Consider the following 21,466-nt stretch of genomic DNA (forward strand, 5'->3'; position numbering starts at 1 on the left):
ATACCTTGAAAAAACAAGGTGGCCGTCGCACCCACCACACGCTGTGCATAGGGCACCACGTGCAGGAGGGGACTCGACTATTTTGATCATCATCATATCCGTCATGATCATTCATAATGATGAATTGGTGAGTAATTGAGAGGCCTAAAGACACTGTTATCTAAAGACCGGAAGATGCACAGCTTCATACCATAAAGTCCTGGCATTTAGTAGGTACATATTCCAATTTACACAAGGAAATACAGTAGTTATGCTAGAAACCACACCAAGCAGCTCCGCAGTAGACGAGCTCCCTGTGTGGAAAACCGTGACAAGCAGCCGCTCCGCGTTGCAACCGCAGCCAAGTGCCCCAGGCGTCAAAATGTTGCTTGGATGTTGCTTACCAACTGACATTGCCTGTGGCTACATGCGCTCTGGCTGGGCCTGCAGGACTGTGCAGGCGGGCTGGGTGCTTCCCCCCGGGCTTGGTCTTGCTGTGGTTGGGCTGTGCTCACTCTGGCTGGGTCCCTGCCCCTGAATGAAATGCAGACGAGTACGTCTGTAGAGCTTCCGGCAACTGCTGAAAATGCCTGCTCTGTAGTTCAATATATACTGTCTTCTGCTGAATTTGTAAAGATTTGTGACTTTTGAATAGTTCTTGATCTGTAAAAAATAAAATACATTGCCCTAGGCTAGGGGTCGGAAACCCACGGCTGCGGAGGCGCATGCGGCTCTTCAGCCCCTCTACACCGGCTCCCTGTACAGTGTTACTTTCATTGACGCGTTCATATTTTTCGTGAACGATGAACTGAACGAATAAGTTTTCATATGATGAATGTTTACGTTCATTTTTGACATCATCATCGTATCAGGCCTTTCATGTGAAATACCAGAAGCGAGACAAAATGTGTGTGTGTGTGTGCTCCCAGACAGCGCACACACACACACACCGTATTCGCTCAGAGTGACACACGCAGTGAGATCAGATCTCGTTCACGTGAAGCAGCCGGTAAGTGACTTTGTTGAAGAACAGTGGAAACAGTGAAAAGAACGAGTTTCTCTGGTCAAAGCTGCTCAGTGATCAGAGCAGAAGCTGCAGTTGGTTTGTACCGAGCTGGAGTTTCTGTGTCCTCCTCCACTCTGCTCTCACTTGAACTAATAAACACTCATCACTAGTTATCAGGACCTGATCAGCACATGAAGTAACTTAGTGTTTGTTTGATTCGCTCCAGAGTTTACAAGGTTGCATTTAAACATCATGAAAAATGATTCGTCAACATTTTGTGCTCAGTACAACACGAGATGCTCAGAGTCAGGACTCAGTGTTAAAGTGAGGGGAGCGAAACGCAGACATGATCCGACACCATCATTTAATAACTAAACATATGATCATACGTTTTTCACCTGAATCATCCCAATATAAAAATTTAACAAATGAACGTGAACTAGTTGGATGGCTCTTTTGATAGTAAAGGTTGCCGACCCCTGCCCTAGGCAATTGCGCCCAGGGCACCAAAATGGCTAGCGGCGGCCCTGTGTGGCTATTTCCTAGAAGACACGAGACGGAATAATCAGTGAGGTGTAAAAGAAAGGCTTAAAAGAAATCACCCCAAGGGAATAAATAAAAGCATCATACTAAAGGAGAAGTATGGGGGAGGCAGCATTGTAATTTGTAGTTTTGCTCCATCTGGGCCTGAACAGCTGGACATCATTGACGGGAAGATGAATTTCAATGTTTACCAAGGGGTTTTACTAAAGAATGAGGTGGCTGTTCACCAGCTGAAGCAGGATAATGACCCTAAATATCTAAGTAAATCAGAATGACAGAATTAAACCAAGAAAATCTACCTTCTGGGTTGGCCCAATCCGGGCCACCTGTTAACACCAGACATCCTAAGAATAAGAGAAGACTGCTGAGGTCAGCCATATTCAGCTCTGTAGGAAGAATGGTCCAAAATTCCTCTTGTGCAAATGTAATCTGTAGCTACTGATGATTTTTTCGGAAGGTGAACCAGTTATTAAATCCAAGTTTCTATTTACTTTTTCCACTTGCACTGTAAATGTTTGTGTTTAAACAGGACACCAAATAGAATAGAAGATTAGAATTGTTTTTTTCTTATCAGCTTAAGCAAGATACTGCCCAACTGCCTCATCTTTGATGATCTTTTGGCAGGATGTGGGAAGGGGGGCAGGTGCCATGGAGGACAAGAGGGCACTGCTCTCTCGTAGAGCCTGTGGTGACCTGGAGTATCTCTTTCAGAGACTCCATGAGGGCTGGGGTAAGAAAAAAAACCTTCCGAGCACATTCAGTGATACTATAACTGACTCAAACACAAAGTATTTAGGGACTGAGGGTGCTAACCATATGATGGCTTCTCCTTATTAGGGTGGACTACCTGGCCACCTTTGCAGAACCTTTGGTAGCAAACCCCACATCGCACCTCACCATAACTGGTTCGAGCAACACAATGGCTGCCATTACTGTTCAAATTCAGGGCTGCCAAGAGAAGCCTGTAGTAAAATTTGATTATGCAATTCAAACACATAAGCCACACATAAAACAAATAAAGAGTGCCATTAACTATCCCAGTTGATTAAATACACCTGGCTAATACTAATGCAGTCTAATACAGCAGCCCTGCAGTCTATTCTCTCTTCATGAAGGTTACACTGAGGTGAGAGTTCAAATTCATGTAAGGGATGCTGGAAGTCAGTCAGAGCTGGATGTGCTCAGATAAAGTAAAGACAATGCTGTCATATTGAATGCAGTGCAGTAGTGCAACATTACATCCTCTCGGCAGAAGGGGGTGCTGCAGCCCTATCAGTAATCCTACTTCCAGCATCCTCGACCTATGTTAATTTGCTGGGTCTTCAGTTTGTGGTACGATAAACCAAATTCATTCAGGATAAACCTGCTGAATTGTATTGTGTAATACTGAGGTGTTTTGCGGGTGTTTATTCCAACCCATTTGAATCAAAGATTTTTTTTACTTCTGTGTTACACGACTATTACTTTTAGCTCTAGGTGTTCATCACATAAAATGTACCAGCTTTACATCCCAATGAAGGAGAACCAAGTGTGCTTTGGTACAAAGTGCAGGAGGAGGGAGTGAAATGCCCTCAGTGGAAAGATCTGATACTGTGAAGACAACTGCTGGACAAATCCGTCAGTACTGCTGTTGAAGTTGCGACAATCTCCAGTTCAATAACTACCGTTGATCCTGCATGAACACATATTTATTGTCTGTGCCCTGGCAATAACAACAAAAGCATTTGTCAGCATTTTGTTACATTTTGAAAAAATAAACACATTGAATATTGGACCAATTTTTCAGCCACATACTGTGTAATTATGAAGAACAGCAAACCTAAATGAAACCACCAACATCAACAGAGTGTACAAACTTCAAACAAACAAATGTCTTTGTACTTCTGAACACAACTTAAAGAATGGGACAAGACACCCTAATTATAATATAAAAATGTACCTTTAGCTGTAAATATTGTGTATGTAATAAGTTTGTATGTAGATGACTGTGTTCTTGTGTGTAGCTGGCAATTTCTGTATGTGCTGAGGGCTGACACTTGTATGTGTTGGTTGTTAAGGAACTCAGTGTTGTGATTTAGACCCTCGACTACACACCAGCTGCTGCTTGGGACCTCTGACCTCTGTAAAACACATTGTTGAGTCATATTGGTACCCTTAGTGATAAAGGTGCAACTTACATATGTTTCTGATTACGTTACTTTACCTGGAAAATACGAGGATCCAAAACCTTGTTGTTTCTATCCTCAATCAAGGAGTATGTTCTATATTTGGAGTTGATATTCAATTATCAGACATTTCTGTCAGTCCCCACACTGACAATCTTGTGCCATACCTGGACAGCAGGGATGAAAAAAGAGGTCTACCTTATACATTTGTGCAACAATAAGCAATCAGTTGCAACTCTATTAGATAAACCGTACAATCCAATGAAACAGACCTGTCATAACATCTATATTTACATCAGTTCGAAATAGTTTCTGCTGAGAGTTGGTCTGAGATGTTTTAATTAAATTTGCCCAGACTGAAACATTCATGTTTGTTTTGTCAGTTCAAACCTCAAAATTATAAAATAATTAAAAGGAAAGGCATTTGAGTAGACGGAACCTTTATATATGTATATGACACATGGTAAACAATTAGCCAAACAATTTCCAAGTTCTTTTTTGCCAATCTTATGATTTTAGCTCTAAATTGTTGGATGGTTAAAAATATATCAACAAATATTTAATAAACCCTTCATATGTTTTGTGTGTAGTTTAAAGGAATACAAGTACTTCAAAATAGTTTAGTTCAAATGCAGTTCTTGAGTAAATGTATTAAGTTACATTCTACCATTAATTATATTATTTAATATCAATTATTTAGGTACTAATTAGTCTTGAAGTTGTACCAGCATACACTATACTGAAAGTAAAAATATTTTGCCATCCTACATTATGTAAATGTGAATTGAAGCACAGATGGTGTTTGACTGTGTGCAACGTGCATCGGTTCAACCATCACTCGCAGTATCTCCCTAAACCTTAGCACTAAACATTCCACATTAGAATACATTCCATATGTATGAAGCTGTGCAAACAAAGTCACCAAGCTATGTAAATGCATTTCACCATTACTAATTGTGCCTTAACAAATGGTAGGTTTTACAAAATACATTGCTAATGCTAGTTACTGTTAGCCTTATAAGCTGGTGGGCTTCACATAATATTGAGGCTGGGTCCAAATATCATCAGACAGGACAAGGCTGCCAAATAATTAATACTTATCGCAGATGAAATCATTATGATGATGAATTTGGAAGCTAGCAAACAATAGAAAAACAAGACTTACGGTGCACAGATCAATTTCCCGTTGAGCAGTGGAGGAAGAACCAGAGTGGGCTGCTGACAGCGCACCTGATGAAACACTGCAGTGTATTGATAGAACTGCATTTGCTGTCAGTCTCGTGCGGTTCTGGCTTCGATATCCCATCCTTAACTCTATCAAATCACCGGGAACATAATTCTCCTCTCTGAAAAGAGCACTGCATACGACCACGTTTTTTGGGACAGATCCAGCAGTAAAATCCCATCTTCCCCCTGCACGTATCACACCCAGTCATGGAAGGTAGCACCACACATTTTTCTGTGTGGCAAACTGTACACGATGTCCTGACAGGCTGAAATTTGTGCAGCCCGCACAAACACAATAATTCGGAATGATCACAAATGATCCTAAAACACAACCCCTCAGACTCACAACCCCTCAGACTCACGCCCAACTACTACTATGCATTTTGCAGTTGAGAAGACTACTTCATGTGAAGTAATTTGACACGATCTTGGGGAAATAAACCGTTTGTCGGAGCTTTGCTGAAATTCTCCTCAGTTTGCTCAGAAGTTTTCCACATATAAAATCCTGGGTTAACTTTTTAAAATAATCATTTTCAAGGAAGGCTATGTATGAATTTTATAACAAACTTAATCTGCAAGTAGCTCTTTTAGTAACATCCAGGGAAGGCCCAAGGTTGCTGTTTGGTGGGTTTAGAGGCAGAAAGCAGAAAAAGAGAGAGGATAAATAAAAGAGCTGGGTGGCCTCTCTCTAACAGGACAGTTATTTAGAGGGGTCCTGTAAACCCCCCTAGGGATGAACAGATTTCAGACTAATAAACACAAATGTAGAGCAGTTAAGAAATGCAGTCAGTCTTAGCATTTGTACCATAAAACAAGCTGTTAGTTTGGCCTATATGAATATAAATATAATGCATTGGCATGATAGCAACATTAGCAAGTGTATTGTATTCACTGTAGAGAGGACCAGGTGACTCTCCTGGACCTTTTGAGCAGTATATGTCTCCTGCTTGCTGTCTCTTGCCTGTGCACCATGGAACTGTGAGGACAAACTAATGTTTCATGTACTTTTCATGATTTAATGATTTGGTTAAGGTTTGAACCAATGCACAAGGTGGATGTCCACACATTTCCTTCACACATTACATGGTAGAAAAGAGGACAGGAAATAAAGTTGAAAAAAGAAGCACAGATGTAAAGACTGCTTCATCTGGATTCTACAACACAGTATGTTTTTCACAGTATTTTTCTTTTGAGACCTGTGTGTTTATTTACCTGCATAAAATTCAGGACCATATACGGCTCCAACTACTGGATTCAGCTTCCAGCCTGCACAGGAGACACAAACACACACACACACACACACACAAACAGGATGAATGTTAGTATTTGATTTCTCCATGAAGCCGTGGATCATAATGCCAACCTTGCTGCTTCCATCTTAATATGTTGCACCAAAGTGCTGATTTCTACATTTTGTTTGACCAATCGATTTACAACTTTTACAAATTTGGAACCCACTCGCCCTCTTCTTCTTCTTTTTTGTTCTTCTTCCTCCATGCGTGTGTGTGTGTGTGTGTGTGTGTGTGTGTGTGTGTGTGTGTGTGTGTGTGTGTGTGTGTGTGTGTGTGTGTGTGTGTGTGTGTGTGTGTGTGTGTTCGTGTTTATGTATGTACAGGCCTGCACTGGCCTGATGACAGTGACAAATGGAAAACCCTTTAGGGCTTATTTTCTGTCTCTGCACCCTCAAACAAGATAGACATATGTGAGTGTGTGTGTGTGTGTGTGTGTGTGTGTGTGTGTGTGTGTGCATATGCTCACGTGTCTGGTCATTTAATTCTCTCTCTTGTACATCGATCCCCTCCCCCTTGCTTTCTTTTACATTTCACAGCTCTCATCATTCTCTCCCTCTCCTTCCATCACTGTTCCATTTCACCCACATCTGTAGAAATAGCCTGAAGGCCCTTCTTTCCCCCTTTAGGCATGTGTCCTGGCTCTTTTTATTGGCGCTTTTCATTTACCCATTCACTTTCTCATCCATTTACCAAATCTTCCTTGTCCTCCATGACAAAGTCCCCTCCTCCATCTCCAATCTCACTCTTTCTCTGCTCACCACTCGTAAGAAGAGATTTTACTTTGCTATTTGCTTGATATTTCAAAACAAATCAAATGCCTCTTTGACAAATGCCGATTTTATTTACCTAATTTCACTACTCTGTTTGTATGTGTATGCATATATTGTGGACTGTTCACACTTGGCAAGTGTATTCTTAGTGGTCATGGGAAGTCCATAGCCAAGTTTGGTGCAATTTGGACATTTTGTAAATTACAAAAAATTGTAATAACTTAAATAGTAAAGCGACCAGTTCTCTGTAACAGTCAGTGTGTCAGTGTGTTTGATCTGTCTTCAAGGCAAAAGCAAAACATTCATTTTGAGCTGCAATGTTTTATATCAAGCTGAATTACAGAGTTTTTATCTTTTTTAAGTTGTGAATTTGGATCTAAAGATTGTGTCAATAGCTGACATGTTTGCTATGAAAAAATAACATCAGTTAAGTAAATCTTTCAAACAGTAATAAAGAAACTTCAGTAAAATTTTATGAGAAATTAACGCACATTTTTCTACCTTCACTCTGCATCATAGATGGTATATAAATACATTTGCACACAACGTGCAGTGACAGTATATTGTAGAACTATTTAATTAGGGGTCACTAATGACAAGGAATGATTCTGAAGTAGCTCCAGAGCATTGCCACAGGCCAAGCAAACAGCCTATTCCAAATAGGCAGGTTTAGAACAGGCACTGCACTAGTTAATCAAATGTGAACAACTCTCTATATGTGAAGACAGAGTCCACTGACTAGCTTCCATTTATAGCTTTTGGCTTTCTTTCCATTCAGAGCGCCAGCTCAATGGATAGAGTTGGATGATGAAGTGTAACACCCGTCCTAAGTTTTGGCTGAGGTGCCTCTGTCCTTAAAATAAAAAATAAAAAATGCATTCAGAAGTGCGGCACACACTTTTGTGACAGAGATGTTGTATGAAGTAAAGGCTTCTTGCTTCCGGACTTTCCTTACGGCTAAGAACACGTCTTGCCGGGCCATTAGAATTACTAATATAGTCAGCTAGGCCTGACACGATAAAACATTTTGCTGGCTATTTTATTTCCCTTGCCATATAGCTGCATGCATTTACTAATTTCACTTTGAAATGTTGTTGTCATTAATGTTTAGGTTATGGTTGATTACACTGTTGTGAAATTAACTTTGAATTTTAGTATATTGTTCCATCAATGATTCCCTATAAGATACCTTTGTTTACACCTTCTGCCTTGTATTGGTTCATTGGATCATGGTGGAGATAGAATATGCAACCTCACCCTTTAGAAATTAGGCTACAAATTTAAGATTTGAATTTGATTAAACAGAATATACGTATAAGAAATGTTTAACATACAGCCACACTTTCCCCTTTATCATAAACATCATAAACAACATCAGGAGAAAAGCACAATTCATTTTAGAAGCCTCTCAAACAGCTCTTAAAATGTGTGCCTGAGGACACACAAAATCACGAGGATGTTATTATTTTCTTTATTAATTAATCTACCAAATTTTTAATCTATAGATTGATCATTTTGCAGAAACTACTTAATCACTATATTCAATCAATGTATTGCGCCCACTCCACTCTTGGATATTACTTCTCTCCCACAATCTGCACAGTCGGTCTGCACTCTGTGCAGTCTCCATCACCTGCCTCCAGATCAGCTAACAGCTAAATACCATTGCAATAGCTGAGTTACAACCAGTAGAGGGCAATCACTACGCATTTTTACCAAACAAAGTAATCGCTACACTACAATGTCAAGATGTTGACCTGAATCAATCAACAACAGTACTAAATATCCATATACATTGGTTTTCAGCATATATATAAAATGGCTTAAAGGTCTAGTTACTCCAGTTCCTCTCTAATGCATCATAATGGAAGAAATGGGCAGCAACAATTAGGAGATATGAAGCTGAATTCTCACCATTTGTGTAAGGGTTGGCCACCTTTTTGTTAGTCATTACTCTGGCAGTGGCATTGTTGACCTGTTGACAGACATACAGCTATCAATGTAAGGACACACACACACACACACACACACACACACACACACACACACACACACACACACACACACACACACACACACACACACACACACACACACACACACACACACACACACACACACACACACACACACACACACACAACAAGAAACACAGAGCAAACAACAAGCAAAAACTGCACAATGTGAATAATCCACATTATAAGCTTTCTTCATGCCATGCTGGAATTTTAGCATTTCAGCAAGTGAGGCTACATGCAGTTAGTCAAAGATGATGTACAACAACATAATATTCAAGAACAATTCCTCCCACCTAAACAACCATATAGGTCATCTAAGTTGTGCCTGCCCCCTGACATGAGTTACACAAGTGTTTCCTTCAGCAGCAAGAGTTATGGCACTGATTAACTGTTAAAACTTTTAGAATAAATAACTATTCTTAATAATGAGAAATGTTATAGTTATGTGCAAAAATGTGCAAAATAGCTAGTTAAGGTTAGGGAAGAATCAAGGATTGGTTCAAAGAAGCACTTTGCTAAATTTAGACGCCATTCACCATTGTGGTTATAATACCAAACCGGTAATAGAACAATCACTGTCATGGTTAAAAGAAGCATTAAATGACGGTTGTAAACAAGAAGTGAACAGTGGTCTCCGCTATTAAAATCCAATATTTTTTCAGTCCATCCATCCACCTTGACCTAACACTGTCATCGGACTTTGCTCCCATCTTAATTACAATGTCCGCTAGATGTGAACTTAAATATATTATTTATACAACTGTATTTACTGATACGAATGACACTGTCACACAAGACTTTAACAATTAAAATGAACTGTAATTTTCTTTATTGTAATAAAAATAAAAAAACAATTTTAAAGTAACTCTTGGACGTAATAACATGCTTGCACAAACCTTTTAAAAATTAAGGTAGTCTTTATTGTCCCCAAGGGGCAATTTGGTTTGCATACAGTAGTCACACACCTATTGAGTTGTTTTTGTAATGGGAGGACAGTCTTAAAATATACAATTTAACAACATGTAAAAAGTGGAATGGTTATCCACAGAATTTGGGTTACACAATAATTCATATACAACATTTCAGATGTAAAAACTGCTTAAAATCCACTTTTGGAGGTGCTCTTGTGTGATAATGAATTTCTCACAACAATCCATAAATAGTGGAACAACCTTGCAACCTCTGCTCTTATACACTACTGGAAATTCCCCTACTATTCAGCATTGTACTGCGCATAATTTTCATACTTAAGTGTGTGTCTGATTTGAGGGACTTAAAAAGAGGCTTAAGGTTAAAATTAAGGTGTTCATTTTGCAAAGCCACACAATACAGTGAGAATTGCTTAACATTTCATTGCCATGTTTCATTTGCATCCATAGTTACATTGATTTAAATGCTATGTCTCAAGATGCTACTTAAATGTAAATTTTAGATCACACTTTATTTCACTATTTTCTATATTCACAACACTACCACTAATATGGTAGATCCAGATGGAGATGAAAAGATATATATATATATTTTATCTGCTCAATATCCTTTTCAGGATTCTGTTTTGGTCAAAGATCTTGTTTATCGTGAAAAAAGTCCAGGGTAATTATTCGAAAAGTAAAATGTGAGGGATGAGAAATGATTTGTTCATTTAACTAAGACTTAAATAAAACCAAATAATCTTTCTTCAGGTAAAATAAAGCATCAGTGATGCTTTGCACTTGAAAGGTGATGTTGGAAGTCTCTCCTCTTAGTGGTGGCAGGACGGTTAGCGTGCTTGCATTGTTGGAAACCCATCTGCATCTTCAGCAGGTGTCTCAGGTTCAAGGACGTTTCATTACATTACATGTCATTTAACTGATGCTTTTATCCAAAGTGACTTACAAGTAGTGCATTCAACATCTATGAGGGGCCATGTTTGGGGGGTTCAACATCTTGCCCAAGGATGCGTAGGCATGGGCTGGGATTCAAGCTGTTGACCTTATGGTTTGAGGACAACTGCTCTACCCCCCACTGCCACCCCTTATATGTCCCTCTATATATTTCACCTGAGCGGGCAGCAAAGACTATGTTATTCTTCACCTGAAGAAAGATTCCAACTGCTGTGTCTCCGAAGCCACAATCATCTTGTGCTAGTCCAGCCGCCATCACAATCTCCCTTGAGACTTTTTTGTTGTTGTTTGGGTTCCAAACAAATCTTCTGCAGAAAATAGTGCATCGATGTTGCTAGGGAGGGAATAAGGATCCTGGTACTCTCTTCTGTTGGTGAGAGTCCTCCCAAGGCACTGTGAGTTTGTCTACAACGATGGTCTTTGTGATTCAAGATAAGAGGATGGATTCTTGGCTGATATTCTTGCTGCCGGAGCCTTGTCACCATCCTTCTGGAAGTTAGTAAATTTGGATGATGATACCTGGTGTTTGTTAGCTTCAATTCTTTCCAGGTCTTTCCATTTAGCAATTTCCATTAAGACCTTGTCATGCCTCTATCTGCACTTTCAGACATCCAATAAGGATACAGATGGTTGCTCCGTGCTGCTTACAAGATGCGTTGTCCTCTTTGCCCCCAGATCTTTAGGTTGTTAGGATTTGGCAACAGGTCAGCAACAGCTCGCAGGAGGAAAGTCAACTTGCCCTGGTCAGTAGCCCAGATTTCCTTCCAGGACAGGGATCTCTCAAGTGTCTGGTCCCACTGCATCCACTGGCCTTGGTAGGCGAGCCCTGCCGCTTTTACACAGCAGTCTTCTTCTGCTGCCTCTCAGACCCTCTGCACCACAACAAGGCTTACCCAAGTCCCAGCCATCCTGGCAGACAGTGCCAACAATCTCCTGATGCTTCCAGTATGCTTCTTCTTCTCTTACTGATTCCTGAGGCTTCCATCTCCTGCCACACTTGATGGTCTTGTTAGCATGTCTGACAGTAGCAGTGTGCTAATTGCTCTTGCCTTGGTAGCTTTGAATTCCTCCACCACTGATGACACTGGTAAGCTGAGCTTGGAGGGCTTGTTGTAAAAGGTTTATCAAGCTTAAGTTTGGGGGAATAAACAGCCAATTTCTTCACATGGATTTGCTGCAGTCTCTCCATTGTTTCAACTTGTGTCATGGTAAAGTCATACAGCAGGAATGCTCATTGCACCTCATTTATGCAATCCACATAATTCCTCAAGCCAACCATCTGTCCCCTCTCTCTCTATGATAGGGTAGCTATGGACAATGTGTGCAAAATATAAATGCATACTTGGCAACATAGTTTAGTCATCCTTCCATAGTTTTTGGTGGCTACTATGGAGGAAGATTATTTGCTTTTACTCTGCCCCGTAGAATCAAATCTCTATATTCAGACTCTAACTCTCACTTTTTTGAAAATGTTAATGGAAAAACAAAGTAGCAGTAATTTGCTCTATGAACCTTGCTGAGTCAAAATGAAAAAAAAAAAAGCCCAGGAAAAAGGATTGAGTGAACAAAAAGATTTAAATGTTTGAGGGAACAAGTTTTTAAAAGGTGTAAAGCACACTGGTAGATCATTGATTGTCATTTCGAAGAAGTTTTGAGTAAGGGATGATAAACTCAAATCAAAACCACTGACCCAAACACACATGACAAAACCCATCATAAGCAAAGCAGAATTAAGCATTCATGCCATAAAACACTGCAACACACTGAAAAGATCTGTCTTTCTCTTTGTCACACACACTTACGGATCAGGGTTCGGCATGCAGTATTCAAGGTGCAGCAGGCAGGTGGGAGAGAAGAAATAGAAGTAGGGAAGAGAGAGAAGGGAGGGAGCACTGTAGGAAGGAGAGAGCAAGGAAAGAGAGAGTCAGGGGGAGGGATTAAGAGAAGAGGAGGGAGTATAGGAAGTAAGGAGAGACAGGACAAGGAAGGCACCTCAATTTTCCGTCCTTCTACGATTGTACCATTTAGTTTCTCCCTTGCACGATCAGCATCTGCACTTGTTTCGAATGTTACAAACCCAAAGCCCTGCAGTGGCAAGGAGGTGGAGTTAAGCAATAAAGGAAAGTAGTCAAGAAATGTGATGATGAAACAAACAGGGAAAGAAAGAGAGAAGAAAACACACAAAGCAACGATGAGAGAGCTGCAGGTCAGGAGGAGGTGTAGCTCTAGAGGCAGAAGGCAGAGTGACATTAGGCGCTCTCTCTCTCTCTCTTACACACACACACACGCATACCCGCGTTTATCTTTACATTCAACATATTTTGTTAGTGTTTTTGTCTGCTATTTCACAACTGGACCGCACCAAATTAGCAGAGGCAATAAGTGCCTCAACGCACTATGGAGTTTTGAATGTGAGTATTTTTGGGTGTATGCATTTAATGTAAAGTGCAGTTGCTCCGCTGGTGTGCTGAGACCCCGTGAAAGCAGATAACTACCATACAATTACAATCTCTATGTGATCAGTCAGTTGTGACCCTCTGAGCCCCAGGACTCGGCTCGCTCTTGACATCCTGTCTGCGTCTCAGCCTTGGCCTAGGGATACAGTTCACTCAAAGAGGGTAAAGCATGCCTCCAAACCCTTAGCTTCAAAGCCTGCTCTGTCTATGTCAATGATCCTAAAGCAGGCTGAGAGTAAGAGCAGTAAAATTCCTCTGTGCCATCACTGATTATTACCTGGGTAGGGCTATCAAGGGCTATCATGTTACATTCTACCTTGCTCAATGTACATCAGGAATTCTTAACTTCTGTTGTTAGTTTTTTGGCCTATTTACATTATGTGAATGTTTTAATAAATCTACAACAAGCCCTCAATATGCCAGTATTTCATTACCTATAAAATGTTCTGTCCTCAAAGCCTTCTAGTGGTCGATGATTTGTTAAAGACAGTGGTTTCCAAAAGTCTCAGACCATTATAGGTTGCATTTAGGAAAGAACAAATCACCCATGCTCTACTTCTTTCAGTCGCTAGTGGTGGAAATTACAATACTTATTTTTGAAGAGGCTCTGCAGTTGCATCACATTGATAAATCATGAATTAATCAATTAAAGAGGTGTATTGAAGGGGTACCTGTAGAAATAATGTTTCCAACAGTACTTTATTATATGGTAATGTTATAAGTTATTCTTGGTTTACTTTAATCAGTATTTTATACCTTGTGGCATATCATCACTTTCAGTTACCACCACTGTACCACTGTACAACTGGTGTGAGGCTGAATGTTAAGTCACTACTGGATAGGCTGAGAAAAGTGGTTGGTGCAGTCAACGAGGGGCATTCAAAAATAACAAATAAATATATACAGGTCAAAAGTCACAGCCACAAGTTAAACCGGTCACTGGTTTTTATCTACTGGCAGACCTGACAACAGTGGTGTCCTCAGTGGTGAGGACACTGCAAATCTTGGGGTGGCACACAAAAAAGAAAAGCATAACATGCTATTATAGTGTAAAGACTTGTTTACTTAATATACTGATACACTTTGTTTGTTATTTTAGAGTTAATGTAATTTGAAAGGACGAAACTGACCAGCACCTTCATGACACCTAGAGTGATCCCACCAGAGACCAGGACTTGGGGCAGTGTGACACAGTGATTATTCCACCAGAGCTTGCTGTGGCATTTGACCAGAGGGAGCCTACAAGGTGTACAAGCACTGCCCCAAGCTGCTACACCTGCATTGGAGGATCCTCAAGTCATCTGGAAGAGAGGAAAAACGGCATACCAGTGGCAGTTTGCAGGAGTGTGGATTCCAAAAGAGGAGGACTCCAAGAACATCAGCCAGTTTCGAATCATCTCGTTGCTCAGTGTTCAGCATCGTAGCTAAGAGACTGGCTGGTTTCTTCCTCGGAAATGGATACATCGACACTGCAGTTCAGAAAGGAGGAATCCCTCGAGTTCCAGGCTGTCTTGAACACACATGCACGGTCACACAGCTACCCAGATAAGCTAGGGAGAGCAAGGGTGATCTGGTGGTGCTGTGGTTAGACCTGGCCAATGCTTATGGCTCTATGCCCCACAAGCTGGTGCAGGAGGTTCTGGAGAAGCACCATGTGCCAGTCCGAGTAAGAGACCTCATCCTGGATTATTACAGCGATTTCAGCCTGAGAGTCTCAGCAGGGCCAAAAACAGTCTCAGTGATCCTGTTTGCACTGGCGATGAACATGTTGGTGGCCCCAAATTCAAATCCGGGATCCACCAAACCATCAATTTGTCCGTTTATAGACGACTTAACAGTTACCACTGAGTTAGTACATGGAGGCAGGGGCTGGAGAGGCTGGTAGGATGGGCCATGATGTCCTTCAAGCCAGATAAATCAAGATCCTGTGTGTTGAAGAAAGGCAGAGTGGTGGCTAAGTTTTGTTTCTCAGTCTCAGAAAAACCCATCCCCACCCTCTCCGAGAAACTGGTGAAAAGTCTGGGGAAAATCTTTGACAGTAAACTCAGGGACACAGCATCCATTAAAAACACCTGTGAGGAGCTGGAGGGATGGCTGAAGGATGTCGACAAGACTGGTCTACAAGCAAAATTCAAGGCATGGATCTACCAGCACAGGATTCTGCCAAGCCTTTGCTCCTCTATGAATTCCCCAACTCCACCATCTCAAACCTGGAAAGGAGAGTCAGCCGCTACCTGATGAGATGGCTAGGGCTACTGAAGAGCTTGAGCAACCTCTATGGAAACACCTGCAAAATGAAACTCCCCCTTAAATCCATCAAGGAGGAGTTCAGAGAGTCATACGACCCTAAAGTCTCTGGTGCATGGGTAGAAGTGGATGATGCCAAGAACTGGGAAGAAGTGGAGGGCAGAGGCTGCAGTGGAGCACGGAGTCCTGGTTGGAGCAGTGACCAGAGGAAGGGCTGGGCTAGGCACCTTCACAACTGCTGGTGGCACGACCAGGTGCTCAAGACCATCGCAGAGAGTATCTGTAGTGCCATCACGAGCTGCCGGAGGTCAAAACCAACGAAGGAGTCCAGGAGCTTCAACAGAGTCGGAGGGAAGCCGACAAGGACTCCCAAAGAAACTTTGAGGCTGCTCAACACTGCACTGGACTGGCAGCTGACAGTGGACTTGGGCAGGCAGCTTAAGTTCCCTCAGCATGTCACCAAGACCACCCCCAGACCTGACATCATCCTGGTGTCAGAGGCAACAAAGAACATCATCATGCTGGAGCTTACTGTGCCATGGTAAGACCATATAGAGGAGGCCTTTGAGAGGAAAAGGGAGAAATATGATGGGCTTGTCAGTGACTGCCACAGACAAGGCTGGAAGGCAAAGTGCTTACCTGTGGAGGTGGGGTGAGGGGGCTTTGCAGGACAGTCCGTCTGAAGAGCTTACACTGCACTCGGCATCACAAGAGAAAGAAAGAGGAAGGCCACCTACAACAACACAGAGGCCGCAGAGAAAGCCTCTAGTTGGCTCTGGATTAAGAGAGCTAAGAGTGCTGCTAGGGTACAAGTTGAGGCCTTATCAACCTCAGCTGGGTCGCCTGAGAGAGGGTGTCTGATTATCAAATGACCCCAAAACACCCAATGAGGCTTAGCATCAGAAGATGTTTCATTACAAAATAATTATCTGAAATGCATAGACTAATAGTGGAATAGTTTGCAGTTCCACAGCAATTCTGTTGTATTTTGTATCTTTATCAGTGTTTCCTGATAAATATTTAGACTGCAGTGGCTGCCATAGTTCCTGCTACAGTTTCTTAATGAACCAAATTGTTTCCACGCTCATAGTGACACTCAAGATCTTTAACTTTGTGTGTTGCTCCATTGCCTCATTGTAGACCTGTGTGCAGCGCTCTTTGCTTTGCTCCCTCCCTCTCTCTATTGGTAGCATCGGGAGAAATCCTGAGTAAGTGTGCCACCAAAACATCGATTAAGTTTTTACCATCCTAATAGGCTGCCCGTGTCATACTTCGAGCTGTAGTTCACAGTGTTAGCTGCAGGTGTGGGCCAGGATTGACATAATTATCATTTGGCCCTTTGTTTAATACAATTTGGAGATTACAAATAAATAACATGAGTTTCTGATGAGAAAAAACACAAATGAAATGAAAAATGTTGTTCACTTTAATTACTTTTATATGATATGTTTTTTCCACAAAAAATCTATTGTGTCACAACCCTTGATATGACAGCTTTAGCTAGTTTTAGATGCTTCTATTGTACAGTTGACAGAGCCATTCCTGTGTGTGCATCCAGAGAAAAGTAAATTTTGTTGTTTAGCTTATTCATCAGGTACATTGTCTCTGCACATTTGTTTGGTTCTAAAATCATTGTGTTTGTGAATAGTATTAAGAATGCCTCAATAAACGGTCCTGTTATGTTTAGGTTTATACATTGGACAGTTTCGTACCATTTGTAATTCATGTATGGTGTCGCTAATGTAGCACACAGTTGTTCAAATGAGCAGTTCAGTTTCTAAAAAACTTCTATATTATATTATTATTCTGTGACGAAGATGTTTTAGGTTCTTATTAGTTTGTTATATTGTGCATTGCAGCTAAGCTATACGCTTCTGAGTATCTGTGGCTGATGATTATGTTTATTATGCTTATTATGATTAGGCTGTTAATAATAGCTACATTGTTTGGTTTATTTTTCTGAACCACACACACACACACACACACACACAAACAATTAAAATCAACTGCATTCAAGAGCAGTAAATTGATCAACTGTCTATATTTACAGTATATTAACATTACACCTTGCGGGAACATGGAGAGGCCATTGGATAATGCACACTCCTGAATTATAACTGAGCGTAGCCATCCTGTAATGTGTTATCCTGTATTGAGACCCTTTCACAGGCACCATTATTGGACAAAATACAAATTCTTGTCGCACTGTTGAGTTTCTGGTATTGAGGACAATGAAATCCACTTGACATGTCTGGCAGACCTGACAGTTTATGTGTCCTGGTCCAATCCAACTGTAATTGCTTTTCCAGATAATATGTGTGAACTGCACCCAATGTTGTAATCTCGATACAGGATTCACTACTTTCTGCTAATCACAAGGAACACTCAGGCCTGAACACTCAGTGTGATAATAATCCATGTGACACTCTATTGCTCTGTATAAGCAATATCTATATATACACACATTAATAAATTCTAAATGTATTCTATATGCAAACTAAGTGTTTTCAGTGAAATCTGAGATTCAATACTGCCATACATTTTGGCTGGGTTGAGTATAGTAGCTGTTGATGCTTATTTCTTAAGGACTATAGGTCGGGGAACCTAGCCAGGGAAGACGGTGTCTGGTGGCAGAATGTGTGAATCCCAATGTCAGCATTAAGATAAGCGGGAGCAATTCATTGTATGTCACAATGTATGACAGTTCGGTCAGGTGTATAAGCTGCCCGGAGGCAAGTGTCAGTGATAAGTCCATAATTACTATAGGGCAGACGGAAAGGGAGCAATGAAGATAGTGAGAGGAGTGGATGACAACAAAAGAATAGGAGGCCTGGGGACAAATACAGCCAGCTAGAAAAGTAAGTGTGATAGAGTGTTCATGAATGTATGGTTGTTGTGCACTTACCTTGGATCCTCGCTCGTTAAAAATAATCTCCACATCTAAAATCTTGCCAAATTGCTGCAGAAGTAAGGAAGGGAAAAGAAAGACAGGGGATACAAAAAAAAGCAGAAAAGGGAAAGTATTAATTAGAACATGGTACCTGCACTTTTATCTCCTCCTCTAAAATGCTTCCTCAGTACGCCGAAACCTACAAGAACATCCTCCCTGTCATCAGTCAATGCATCATATTAACAAAGTCCTTCTCACTCTACAATGAGATTAATGCAATTTAAATTTACTTTTTACACCGTGTGTGTGTGTGTGTGTGTGTGTGTGTGTGTGTGTGTGTGTGTGTGTGTGTGTGTGTGTGTCTGAGTGAGAGCAGGCAAGTGGATGCAAATGCTATAGCAGTGCAATGCCTCAGAATGCACCACTGATCTTAATGATGCCCATCGTCCTGCCTTTCGTCTCCCTTTAAAGCTGGAATATTTATAGTGGAGGCAAAATACACATCATTTACAACAGGAAATGGGGTATGCGAGGAATGGGTGAGAGAGAGTTAAGTGATAGCCCATGATAAATTATAAATTTGTTTATCTGCTCATAGTGCAAACCATCATAGTAATCTCCTGTCAAAGTCCTCTCTCATCAGTCTAACCATGCAGTGGTACCTACACCCTTCTCTTCAGATCTAGCTGTTGACGAAGATCAATGCTTCACTTTAATTGTCTTATTATTTACAGTGAGACTTGGTGCTTTTGGTGTTTCTAACCCCATTGATGGTGGTGAATATGTAGCTGGTATATATGTGGGTTTAAGTAGGATAAGATAAGTATGGTCTAACTCCGACATCACCTATTAGTACACTTCTTCATCGTTGCAGTAAGGTAAGAAAATAAACCTTTTTAGTATTTTTATCATCGTGTGTTTTCCAAAAATGAGACAAAACAAAAAAATACTTTTGGAATATCAACCACTTACAATGTAATGCTTTCTCATCAGAGGACGGATATTGATGAAAAAAAGTCAGGTGTGTTAAGACGACTGATATACATGAGTGGGTGCAATTTTGGTTTTCAGCTATTTACTTTCAGCTATTTACTTTGCGTACAGTGTAATCAGAATCAGAAAGTGTGTGTGTGTGTGGGGGGGGAAGGCCAAATGCAAGGGCAACGCACTGCATGCCCCATCGCGAGGCTCTTGTTGCTAAACGGATGGACGATGAACTACATCAGATATTACAGGACGTTATACAAGTAGTGAATTTCATAAAATCCACTCCAACGTGCACTGGCTTTCACGTGGGGCGGTGTTGAATAGCGTTTTTGAGCTGATCGGTGAATTCCTCTCATCTGAAAATCATCAGCTGGCTGGCAGTTTTTCCGATGCATCATGGCTTCGGAAACTTGCACACATGTCGGACTTTTTCCAGCATCTAAATGTACTAAATCAGAGCGTGCAGGGGCGCGAGACATACATATTACATGTGCAGGACAAAGTAGGGGCTTTTACAAAGAAAATCACCCTGTGGTCGGCCAAACTCAAGGAGGGAGTGACAGAGATGTTCCCACAGCTTCACCAAGAGCTTCTGTCATCCGGTCTTGATTCAGGCACCATTTCACTACTGATCCAGTCCCACCTGGAGCACCTGCAGGGATATTTCAAAGACTATTTCCCTGAACTGGAGAACAACTCAAATCAAAAGAGAGAATTTGCTCCAGGAGGAGATGAGAGACTGGATCTTATGTCCTAGGAGAGACTCATAGACATGGCAAATGAATGGGAGTTGAGGGTGAAATGTTAGGCTCTCTCACTCCCACAGTACTGGCTGTATGTGAAAAAAGACAATCCTGCACTGGCTGAGAGGGCTCTGAAATCCCTTCTTCCATTTGCCACCACATACCTCTGTGAGTCTGGCTTTTCTACATTGAATGTATCGAAAAAACAAAGCAAAGAGCACGTCTGCAAATGGAGGATGACATTCGTCTGGCACTGACAAACCTAAAACCTAGGATTGATAAACTGTGTAGGAGCCACCGGGCCCACCCCTCCCACTAGTGAGGGACCAGGTATACACACAGAGACAAACATACTTAAATGACAAGCACACAAGAAAGACACTGAATGTAATGAATAAATAACTAAATACATTTTTTGACCGCATCTAATTGACGATTTCTCACTCATTTTGACAGGCTAAAAGATCGTTTTGGATTTTTACCAGTTTGAGCCTGTGTCCCTTTCTGCTCTGATGGAAATAGTTGCTCAGATGAAACCCTGAGGTTCTCCTACTATTGGAATGTTCAAATGATAATAAACAGCAGTCTTGCTACAGGTGCTGTTCCTAAGTTTCTTAAACAGCCTGTGGTGCAGCCCTTGATCAAAAAAGCAAACATGAATACCCCAATCTTCAATCATTTTAGACCTATTTCTAAACTCCCTTTTATTTAAAAAATATTGGAGGAAGTTCTACTTGTACAACTGCAATCTTGTGTGTACGATTTAGGTGAAAGGGATCTATTGGCAGACATTTTATATAAAATAATCCTAGAGATATTTTTCGCTAGTGTGCTTCACCTAAATTGTACGGATTGTTGTTTCTTTACCCTAGAATGGGCCCTTTATATCTAAATACTTTATATTTACATCAGGAGTTTTTTTTTTTTACAGTAGCCTAAACTGGAAAAACTAAACACATTTCAAGTTTTTATGACAACTGAAGACTACCACAGTTTCTCTTCCATGTTTGAATGGAGAGGGTGAGTTGAGGGGTATTCAGCTGCAACACGCAACTTCACCACTAGATGTCACAAAATTCTAAACACTTTAAATGTTCTTAGTGTTCTTGAGGTATTTCAATCTAGGTTTAAACCTCTTCACAGCACCAAATCTGCACTTTTAGCTTTTCACAAATTTTTTGGGGGGATAATGCTATTCTTATACTTTTAGACCTTACAGCTGTCTGACCTACCCTTTTTTTTGATCTGCTCCCCTTGTCA

At 41.0% G+C, this 21,466-nt stretch overlaps 1 protein-coding gene across 6 annotated transcripts in view; it reads right to left on the reverse strand.

Annotated features, from left to right (window-relative positions):
- The window catches only part of rbfox3a (RNA binding fox-1 homolog 3a), a 488,647-nt gene that overhangs the window by 43,820 nt on the left and 423,361 nt on the right, over positions 1–21,466 (reverse strand). For 5 of the 6 annotated variants that reach the window (XM_035146628.2, XM_035146626.2, XM_035146620.2 and 2 more), the window contains 4 exons: positions 18,492–18,545; positions 12,876–12,968; positions 8,897–8,957; positions 6,133–6,186 (listed from right to left, as the gene is read on the reverse strand). In XM_035146628.2, the coding sequence (XP_035002519.1) occupies positions 6,133–6,186; positions 8,897–8,957; positions 12,876–12,968; positions 18,492–18,545 (262 nt within the window). The remainder of the gene's footprint in view (positions 1–6,132; positions 6,187–8,896; positions 8,958–12,875; positions 12,969–18,491; positions 18,546–21,466) is intronic. The other variant, XM_035146627.2, reaches the window with a different exon arrangement.

This window comes from Hippoglossus stenolepis, chromosome 21 (genome assembly GCF_022539355.2).
Source record: "Hippoglossus stenolepis isolate QCI-W04-F060 chromosome 21, HSTE1.2, whole genome shotgun sequence".
Taxonomy (NCBI): Eukaryota; Metazoa; Chordata; class Actinopteri; order Pleuronectiformes; family Pleuronectidae; genus Hippoglossus; species Hippoglossus stenolepis.